The sequence below is a fragment of the Electrona antarctica genome, assembly GCF_951216825.1.
Source record: "Electrona antarctica genome assembly, chromosome: 10".
In the NCBI taxonomy this organism is placed as follows: Eukaryota; Metazoa; Chordata; class Actinopteri; order Myctophiformes; family Myctophidae; genus Electrona; species Electrona antarctica.
The window spans coordinates 49,302,749-49,311,873 of NC_136791.1; the positions used below are offsets into that span (position 1 = coordinate 49,302,749).

Genomic DNA, 9,125 nt, shown 5'->3' on the forward strand with positions numbered 1-9,125 from the left:
AACAAACAAAAATATTGTCCCACGTCACTACTGGACGACATGACTTCAGTCACGATCCAGTCAGAAATGAAAAGAACACAGCCAAACAACCCCAAAACAACCCCCACTTCCCTGTGACTTCCAATGAAGAGGACTTTTCCCAAGTCAACATGTAGCTGGTAGAACACCATTGGGTGGTCTCTCTCTCTCTCTCTCTCTCTCTCTGACTCATTCATCTAGTGGCAGCTCAACAGTACAAAGCTGATTATGAGTCACGGCAGCAGAGCCCCATGAGTCTCAATGTGTGGGTTAATGAGTAACCCAAGGAGCTGAGGCTGGCTGCCTGGAGTTAAAGCCAGGGAGTAGAGCTGAGGACCGCACTCACTACATCACATCAGCAGCAGCAGCAGGACACGGTAAGAGAATCTCTGCGGTTAAAATGGCTTTTGATTGTTTCATGTGAAATGCAGTGATTGTTGGATATATGGAGAGAAATATGGTACCAGGTGTTTGTGTGTTTGTTCTATGCCTTGGTTTGATGAATGGTAGTTTGAATGTCCATGTGAAGTGAGATGCAGAGTGAAATTCTTATAGGGCCTTTTGTAGAAATTGAGGGTTTTGATAACAATTTCCTTTAAAGAACGACACTTTAAACACAATTAAAGGCTGATCATCGAGCCAATGTTAGGACAAGTCAGACTCAGGAAATCCAAAACTTAAGCCAAAACTTTCAGCGATTCACAGTTGATGTGTTGTCTTGAGGTTGAGGGTCATGAACCATCATCATGTCATTTAACATCTGTGATGAAGTCACCAGCGGAGGTGGACTGGCCATAAAGTTGAGCATTACAGTGTACAGGATGTATTGATCAGGAAACCAAGGCCATGTCCTGCAGTGCATGTCCAAATAAAGAAGACACTGCTGTTTACTCTTCTCCTCCAGGAGTCCAGCGGTCCATTCTGCTCCTGCTGGATCACATCCAACTCAAAGTATAAAGTCCTGTTTTTATGTAATTGAGCTTGAGTAATCTGTGTGAAAGTAGTCAATTGATCATTTCGAGGCCCTTCTGCGGTAACTTCAGTGAATGTAACAATCTTACTTCCTTTAGAGGTGGTTAAGCCATTACAGGAAAAATCAGTACACAGAGCAAACTTATTTATAACATTCAAAAACATATGAAATAAATGAATAATCATAGCAAGTTTTAACATCCATCCATCCATCCAATTTTGTTCAATTGAGCCAATTATCCTTTATGTGACAGTCATAATTATTACATAAACTAATCTGTGGTGCTGAAACTTTCACTAGAGGCAAAGAAGGATAGATAACATAAAAAGAGAATACTGACCATATATTGAACCTTATGCCCATCTCACTAATGTGTGGCAAAGTATCTGCAGGATCTTCCAACTATAATACTGGATGGTGAACAGGGTATTTTCTTTACACGTTAAGTTTTTCGGGGCTGATTGTTAATATGTTGAGCTCAGGGGTATAGCCACATTTAACATGCACCATATTTTAGCAAGTGCTCGATTTCCTTTCTCTGTGTGTGCACGCAGGCGGCGCCCACGCACGCATACACCCACACAGACAGACACACAAAGATCCATGCTCCTCTTCATTAACTCTGCGACCTCTATTCCAGAGGTTAAAGCCTTCTTTATTCACTGGTCACCAGGAGAGAGAGGGCTCACAATGAGCAATGAATCAATCATTGACATGGTGCTCTATAGTCTATACCTACACTGCAAAATACTGAGTGTTCATTTGACTCAGTGTGCACAAATATACCCAAATGGACCCATTTACAGGTCCATTTGGTTACCTTTATATACTCTTTGCGTTACATCGACACTGAGGATTTTACTGTGTATAGTGACCCTACCAGGCAAGCCAGATTTCGGAGTAAAATCACACCATAGAGGCACGCAATTCACAGCACTGATGCACTGATGCACTCCATGTTCTGTGTTCTAGAGACGAAAGATGTTTGTTGTGTTGCTTGAAATGAGACAATGTCATGCATCCCAAACTAATGAAATCTGTGCCCCCTCTCGTAGACGGAGCAACCTCTCTAAATACAAGAACAAGGTGCAATCGACAGCTAAGGAAGGTAAAATGCAGAGACTTTGGTCCCTATCTCTTCTCCTCCTATTATGCTGCTGTTTCTTTGGAAGTCAAGCCAACCGTGTGTACGTTCACCCCTTCTACCTCTTTGCCGCCGAGAATGCCAGCTGTGAGATTCTAAAGGTCCAGCCTGACAGGCCTCTGGACACGCTTCCTGTGGCGGCCCTCGACATAAACGCTCTGACGCCTGACAACAGGGCGTCTGACCAGGACGGGCGGAGGCCAAACTTAATCACCCAGAGGACAGCGGTTTTGGCCGAGCTGATGAACGCTCTGGGCCTGAGGATTTACCAGACTCTCGGCAAAAAGAATCATGGAGCGAACACACTCTTCTCTCCAGTCAACGCCTACGGATCCCTGGTAACCTTCTACCTGGGGGCCTCCATTAAGACCGCCAGCTCATATCAGGTTCTTGATTTAATTTATTGTTTTGATTTTATGTAGGAGCCTGGGTGAAAACACACAGCCGCATACTTTGAGCCCCGAATTTGTATTTTTGACAGCACTGTCTTTATCTGGGTTAGCCTTCTTTCTCTTCCTTTGTCATTTTATGGCATTGCAGTAAAAAAGAGAACATCGTTCTACGTTGAAATCATATAGGTTCCAAAAGATCATGGAAAAGTATAGAACGAAGAAGTGAGTCAGCTGATAAGATGTCTCAACAATGAAATTAACCCATTTTGACCTGAGATCAGATTCTAAAAATGTCTTCTACATCCTGACAGTTTTCTGAAAAAGCTATGTTTCTATGTCAGTCGTTCTTCGATTTTTCAAAAATAGCAGACCTACAAAATCGCAGATCTACAAAATAGCAAAATCTACAAAATAGCAGATCTACAAGCTCATAGCGCGCCACCGAGTGGCGCGCTATGAGCTTGTAGATCTGCTATTTTTCAATAGCTAAAGCATAACATGATGCTAACACCAAAAGGGGTTCCGGCTAAAATGGGTTAACGAAAGGGTGCGTTCGGATATAGCGCGCTGAGCGCACTGTGCAATACAAACTAATAGGTCAGTCTACCTATGAGGATTTCACATCATAAAGAACAGAAATTCAATCCCAACCCTGTTTCCCCATCAACTAGAGATTTCTGGGCTTGGGCTTGGACACAGACCGAGAGGACTGTGTGTCGCTAGTGGACGGACACAAGGTTCTGAAGACCCTGCAGAGCATCAACTCTCGAGTGGACGGCGGACCCAAAGATGAGATCATAACCCGGGTGTGGGCCTTCACGCGCCGGGACTGCCGTCTGTCAGAGGACTTTATCCAAGGTACGCAGGACTTCTCAGATGCATCCTTCGTCCGCGGCGTGGACTTCTCCGGGCCCCAGGAGGCAGAGGAGCAGGTGAACAACTTTGTGGAGAAGACGTCAGACGGAACCGTGAAAGGTCTCTTCAAAGATCTGAGCTCCGATGCCAAACTCCTGTTCTTCAGCTCCTTCAGCTTCAAAGGTGCGTGTGTGTTAATCTTCATGTCTGTTTTCCTTGTCTTATATCACTGGTTCCCAGAACACAGACTGATTTCAACTAACATTTCTTGATGAATCATTCAGTGTGCCTGCCCTTAACCTGTGACTATGACATAAACGTTTGTTTAGGGTTTCTTTTCAAGGTCCTAGTATTGTAATTAACATTGTTCAATATTCCAAGTTAAATCCAAGTTAAGAGATTTAACTTTGTATGTGAAACTGTTGGGTAAAATGCGTATACATCCTAGCCCAGAGTATCGTAAAATCCATTGTAATCCATTGTCTATTGTACTTAGTATCTGAGGGTTTTCTTGGCTGCGTGTCTTTAGGTAACTGGAGGACAGCTTTCCAACCGGAGAAAACATCCATGCAGGAGTTCCATGTAGATGATACAACCACAGTGCTGGTTCCCTTGATGACCCGCACAGGCCTCTACAGCTATGTCAATGACAAGGTAATTTGGTGCAGTTCTTAATAGTCTTAGTCATTTTGGATGCTGTCATTTTGCACGCGAGTGTGGGGTGGGGTGGGGGGAGTGGCAGTGAAGCAGTTGTATGTCAGCTCAGCTCAGTGGCCTTGTTGGTTAGTGTCCACCCTGAGACGGGGAGGTCAGGGTTTGATCCCCGGGCCGGGTCATACCAAAGAAATGGGACCCAATGCCTCTCTGCTGCTTGGCATTCGGCTCCTGTCCTATGGGCCTCATGACTTGGCAAGGCTTACTAGTTGTACAGAGGATATTATGCCAAGCATAAACAGTATCACTATAGAGCGTCGCAGTCCCGCCCCCTACCATGGACCAGGAAATGATTCTCCGTTCATTTTCCTCATAGACATTTCAGAAAGTATTTATTTAAAGACGTTTACGCCGTGGACAAAGCCAACTCGAGTCGTGACAAATCATGACAACAAACAAAAACTTTTGGGCCGAACAAAAAAAGGTTACAACACTTTTTTTGTTGTTTTTCTTCTTTGTAATTATTTGTTTGGTCCAAAATATTGTTTGTGTTGTCATGAGTTGTCACGACTCGAGTTGGCTTTGTCCGCGGCGTAAACGTCTTTAAATAAATACTTTTTGAAATGTCTATGAGGAAAATGCATTGGGATTCATTTCCTGGTCCATGGTAGGGGGCGGGACTGTGACGCTCTATACCTTCCTCACTAGGGAGCCACAGCTTCACATACAGTAAATGTATCCCCCACTGACTTGATGTCTGTACTTGCTAGTAAAAAGTGTTGTTGTTGTTGTTGTTTGACCAAAAAGAGTCGGCGATGCACGGTGGTGAAGTTGCCTCTGAGTGCACAGACATACATGCTGCTGGTCCTGCCTAACGTTGGGGTCAGTGTCCATGACATAGAAGATCAGCTACGCACCGACGTCATCTTTGGCTGGAACCAGACCTTCAAGGAGGGGTGAGTTTAACCCATTTTGGGCGGGGACCCCTTTTGGTGTTAGCATTATGCTATGCTTTAGCTATTGAAAAATAGCAGATCTACAAGCTCATAGCGCGCCACCGAGTGGCGCGCTACGAGCTTGTAGGTCTGCTATTTTTGAAGAATCGTGAAAAGTGACATGAAAGTGTTTGAGAACGACTGACATAGAAACACATAAGTCAGGATTTAGAAGGCATTTGTAGAATCGTTCCCAGGTCAAAATGAGTTTAATGCCTGACACACATCAAAGCCCAAAGCCCGGAATATAGTCCCACTATATACGTTGCGACAAAACAAACTGAAAGTACGGTTCTTTGAAACATCAACATGGTCTATTAGGCCGTGCAGGGATGCCACCAAGTCAATCAGAATATACACTACAGCAGGGAGCAGCCAGCGAGAATGTTTTATTTTATAGTGGAAGTCAAATAGCATTTGAATCTGCCAGCAATACAGTCATTGGTTGTGTCCGAGCACAGAAATAGCATATTATTTTCACCACCAAGTCTCACTGTTGCGCAGCCTAACACACACACACACACACACACACACACACACACACACACACACACACACACACACACACACACACACACACACACACACACACACACACACGGGAGGAGAGCTTGTACAGTACAGTACAGTACAGTACAGTACAGTACAGTACAGTACAGTACAGTACAGTACAGTACAGTACAGTACAGTACAGTACAGTACAGTACCACTCACTTCAGACAGGTCTGATTTTTTGTTATAGGATTCCATCCCACCACAGACTGTTTGCAATGCCTGATTGCTTAGCGTTCTGATTATAGTACTATTACTAGTTTGTTTAGCTTATTTCTTTTTAAAATACCGTAGTCAGATACTATCTGTCAGCCCCCCCCCCCCCCCCTCTCCATAGTCAGTCAGTCAATCAAAGATATGTCCAGCCATGTCAATGTGCAGCATACGCTATAGCAGCCATGCATTTTGGAATGTGGAGGTGGATAGGGTCAATCAATCACATGTCAACATGTCAACTCACCTCTCCTTTCCCTCTGTCTCTTTATACATGGATCCATTGCAGCCTGTTGGAACTCTCTCTGCCCAAGTTCTCCATGTCTACTGTGACTGACCTGCGTGGTCTGCTGAGCGACATGTCTGAAGAAATAGAGACCAAACTGTTAGGCTCCGAGGCAGAGTTTGACCGACTCAGCAATACCAAACCCTTCACTATAGATAAGGTGAGATATAGACGGCCTGTTGTTGTCTCGACACATCCGTCTTCACAACCGCTTATCCGTAGTCAGGTCGCGACACGCTATGCGGATCTATAGTGTGTCTGTATCTGCATGAGCAGTGGTGGAAAGTAACTTAAGTACGTTCACTTGAGTAATGTACTTAAGTACAGTTTTGATTTGAGTATTTCCAATTGTCCGTGCTTGGTGTGAAAACACCCGCGTGCATACTTTTACTTCTACTCCACTACACCTCAAGAGGCAAATATTACACATTTACTTCACTACAATATTATTTGAAAACTTTTGTTTTCATGAGTACTTCTATTTATTTATTTTTAATTTACGTTGAGTACTTCTATTTTTGATACCAATAACCTTTGTACTTTTATTTAAGTACATTTTCAATTCCGGACTTTTACTTGTAACAGAGTATTTCTCCATTGCCGTATTGATACTCAAGTAAAACATTTCAGTACTTTATCCACCACTGTGCACGAGTACGAGTGTCAATAACTGGTCATTATCTCTCTCCCAAGGCACTGTACAAGGTATCAGTTGAGATGTCAGAGGAAGGAGCAGAGCAGGACAATAACCAGGAAGCAGGCATACCTCTGAAGCTGTCCATCAACCGCCCGTTCTTCTTCACTGTCATAGAAGGAGACTCAAATGCCATCCTGATGCTGGGGAAGATCACCAAGCCATCTCTATGAAGCCACACACACGCTGCTTAAAGGGGCATTCCACTCATTTTCAACATTTTACTATGTCATTAATATACCTTAGAGCTGTTGTGTGGAAATAATAAAACAAGTCCCCCCATTCTGTGTTTCCTAGAACTGGAGGTCTGGAAAAAATCATTAACATGGTGAATCACATCTTGATGATGTCATCAAGATGTGATTCACCATGTTAATGATTTTTTTGTTAATGATTTTTCTAGGAAACACAGAATGGGGGGACTTTTTATTATTTCCACACAGCACCTCTAAGGTATATTAATGACATAGTAAAATGTTGAAAATGAGTGGTATTCCCCTTTAAAGACTAAAAAAAAAACCCGTAGAAATGACACTAGAACATGTACACAAAAACCTAAGAGGAATGAGGTCTGAAGCAAATTGTTGCAAAAATATTATTTCCACTTATGTCCCAGACCTCATTCCTCTGTCCCGTGTGAGGCACTCATTCATAGTTGGCTAACATGCAGATACTGTAGTCCCTCGTCAAGAAACACCTTGTGCCGTTAAAGCTTCTGTACATGCAAGCACTAGGTTTCTGCTGTCTATCACCCCATTACGCATCTCTACCCTCTCAGACTAGCTAGTGATATTGCTCTATCCTACAATGTGGATAACTCCCAAGTTGAAAAGCAGAAGTTCAGCTGAATTTAAACCCCTCATAAGAAGGAATTATCAGTGTTCTATTTGTATGGTCAAAGTGTTGAGGGAGAAAACCGATATTATGCTCTTTTTTCAGTATTTATCAAAGGATGTTACCGTGAGCAGAGTCAACATGTTTCCAAAAAAGCACATTGAAAACACGTTTGTTTCCTCTACAAATAGCAGTGTTCTGTATAGTACGTACAGTAGATAGACAATTGTGTGTGACATAACTAATACTTAGTTGTATTGTATTAACAAAGATTCTATTTTAGTTTTTCTATGATTTGTAATTTCTGAAATAAAGATTTTTTTTCCCAATATGGATGAAATGTCTATTTTTTTCCCCATCAGCCCCCATACCCCCTTGTCCAATACTAATTGTATTTGACTTGACTGATACACTTTAGTTAAAGGAGAATTCCATGCTAGAAGGCTTTTTTTTTTTTTTACCTTTCTTACCTTTCTTTGTAGTTGTTACGTCCCCACCAAAGAGGTCCAGGTGTTTTTGTTGTGCAAAAACTCCTTATTGGCTATTTCCCCTACCATAAGCCCTCAATGAATTGCATTGAATTGAATGGGAATTGAATGGGGCTATGGGGTGTTGTGCTAATTCGCTTATTTCCATCGATATAAGTAGTAAAGTGTGCCGCTTGGGATATTATTTACATTATGAAGAGAGGATATATACAAAAAAATAATACGTTTGAGCGATGGAAATAAGCGAATTAGCACAACACGCCATAGCCCCTTTCAATTCCCATTCAATTCAATGCAATTCATTTAGGGCTTATGGTAGGGGAAATAGCCAATAAGGAGCTTTTGCACAAAATAACACCTGGACCTCTTTGGTGGGGACATAACTACAAAGAAAGTTAGTATGGAATTCTCCTTTAATACTTAGTGCCTATTGGACCTGAAACTACAGTACAGTATCGCAGAATGTCAGTGTCTTGCAGTATTTCATGAGCTGTGTTACATTTTCTAAAACCATTTTTCACAACTCAGCCAGTTGCAATTTTCACATCACATCATGACACCTGCGTCAAATAACTCAAATTATTATTTAATTGGCCATACGGCATCAATCACAGTGCCCAATAGTTACAGTAATGTACAACAGAGAAAATTACGATATTTGAATGTGTTTAATATTACCCTGCACCCTATTGGCAAAGTATATCTAAATCACTGTCAGACATTGTTGAAAACTCCTATGCGGCCTTCATCAGGCTAGCTGTATAATCTTTATTTCTTTATCATAAAGATAGCCTGATGAAGGCCGCATACGCCGAAACGTTGCTATGTTTCCCTATTAAGTTTTTTTTTTACTGCATTTGAAGACAGTGTGCAGGTGTTTGTTCTTTTTCATTGTCGGGCACTCTACCCTCTCCTACGCACCTGTAGGTGTGCAAAAGCCTTGATTTTTATTGACCCTGATCCATTAACAGCAGGTCAGGGAGTCAGAGGGCCGGTGTCAAACTGTCTAGGCCATTTTTACCTAAAA

The 9,125-nt window shown here is 42.4% G+C and overlaps 1 protein-coding gene across 1 annotated transcript; it reads left to right on the top strand.

The window, feature by feature from the left end:
- Positions 1-2,104: 2,104 nt before the first annotated feature.
- Positions 2,105-6,966, top strand: agt (angiotensinogen; the record flags this gene model as incomplete). Its single annotated transcript, XM_079512548.1, has 6 exons — positions 2,105-2,521; positions 3,199-3,565; positions 3,912-4,036; positions 4,844-4,992; positions 6,086-6,242; positions 6,776-6,966. 6 exons carry the CDS (start codon positions 2,105-2,107, stop codon positions 6,947-6,949), a joined length of 1,389 nt encoding a protein of 462 aa, XP_079368674.1. The 3' UTR covers positions 6,950-6,966.
- Between the last annotated feature and the right edge of the window lie 2,159 nt (positions 6,967-9,125).